At 41.0% G+C, this 1700-nt stretch overlaps 1 protein-coding gene across 1 annotated transcript in view; it reads left to right on the top strand.

Annotated features, from left to right (window-relative positions):
- The window catches only part of SERBP1 (SERPINE1 mRNA binding protein 1), a gene marked incomplete at its 5' end in the record, with an annotated part of 12217 nt that extends 11626 nt beyond the window's left edge, over nucleotides 1–591 (top strand). The window contains one exon of the mRNA XM_010072786.1: nucleotides 183–591. Within this exon, the coding sequence (XP_010071088.1) occupies nucleotides 183–239 (57 nt within the window). The remainder of the gene's footprint in view (nucleotides 1–182) is intronic.
- Between the last annotated feature and the right edge of the window lie 1109 nt (nucleotides 592–1700).

Genomic DNA, 1700 nt, shown 5'->3' with positions numbered 1-1700 from the left:
TTTAAGAACAGAAAAAAGGACGTAACCTTGTGTGATAATAAGTTGCTCTTGTAGTGATTTGTCCAGTACTACGCTGCTTGCTCCACTGTAATGGAGTGATACTTGGTAAAGTGTCAAGAATTAGAAACGCAACAGGGCTCGATGCCGCTGAAGGTAATAACTTTCTGATGTTTCTCTTTCAGTCAAGCGCTTCTGCTCCTGATGTAGATGACCCAGAGGCTTTCCCAGCTCTGTCCTAAACTGGATGTCATAAGCCAACCCTGCCCTTGTCGGGCCTTCCTCTCCGAGGCTTGCATGCTTAAGGATCCTAAACAACTAAGAAATTAAAAAAAAAAAAAGGAGACTGTCATTCATACCATTCACACCTAAAGACTGAATTTTATCTGTTTTGAAAATGAACTTCTCTCGCTACACAGAAGCAACAATATGGTAGTCAGTTTTGTATTTAGAAATGTAATGGTAGCAGGGATGTTTTCATAATTTTTTCAGAGATTATGCATTCTTCATGGATACTTTTTTGTATTGCTGCTTGAAAATATGCGTTTCCAAACTTGAAATATAGGTGTGAACAGTGTGTACCAGTTAAAAGCTTTCACTTCATTTGTGGGTTGTTTTTTTTTTTTTAATTCAGGATTTTAGACGTTTTCCCTAAACTACAAACTGGGTTTTAATTATCGCACACTATTTCCGTTTCCTTAACTCCTGTTTAGCAGATTTTTATCAGCCCGTGGTCTTTTGGAATATGTGAAATTTGAATTTGGCAGACTGTTAGTGCTGTATGGAATACTAACTCCTGGAGTACTCTAGTTTCAAAGCTTAATTTCAGGCTTGGAAAAACAGTTATTTTTCATCTGTGCTTGGGAGTTTGCGCAAAATCTTTATACAAAACCTGATACCAGATACTTGAAAAAAATTCAAAGCACGTTGGTTTATAGTTAAATACCTGTGCATTGATCCAGCAATGGCATGTGGATAATTGGTCTAAACAGTTTTTAAAAATTAATGCATCACACCTTTCACTCCCCCTTTTTACCTTTATTCCCTCCTCCTCCCTTCAACAGAAGAAGATACTTTGTTGGACAAAAAAAAAAAAAGAGAGAGTTTTTAAATTACCTATGCTTTTTCTTTGCGAGGGTACCCCGCAGGTTGGAGGTGTTGGAGCTGGGAGGCGGGGGAAGGTGGTAGCCGTTGCTCCGGTAGTCCGGCTGGACTCCGGCTGGGACGTGGAGTTTATCAGCACAGTCTGTTGACACGAGTACATCCGTACCTGACACGTTCACACGACAGCGGCAGGTCTTCTGAAGAAGAAACCACGGGCCTTGGCGGGGTCTGGCAGGTGCGAGTTGTTTTCCGTTTCGCACGGGGACATTGCAATCTGTGCGCGAGACAACAAAAAGATGCGAAACAAATCCCCGACACGTAACCTCTCCGTCAAAATCTTGTTCTGGATCTCTGTGGTGTTCAAGATCGGAGTGCTAGCTGACAAATGAATGTTTTTCAGAGCGCGACTGTAAGAAATCCTTTCTACCCCCGTCTAAATTTGCTGTAGGTTTAATTTGATCCTGGTGAACAGGATTGTCACTTCAGTACGCAAAAGGAGTTGAGCGAATGGCTAATGAAGAGGGTTTCTTAGGGTTTTTATCTGCAGCATTTGTTAGGAGACTAGAAACAGGTTTCTCATTTTATTTAATGTTTTACAC

The sequence above is a fragment of the Pterocles gutturalis genome, unplaced genomic scaffold (assembly GCF_000699245.1).
Source record: "Pterocles gutturalis isolate BGI_N339 unplaced genomic scaffold, ASM69924v1 scaffold32842, whole genome shotgun sequence".
Taxonomy (NCBI): Eukaryota; Metazoa; Chordata; class Aves; order Pterocliformes; family Pteroclidae; genus Pterocles; species Pterocles gutturalis.
The sequence above is the reverse complement of the archived record's forward strand: the minus strand, read 5'-3'. Positions and strand labels throughout refer to the sequence as shown.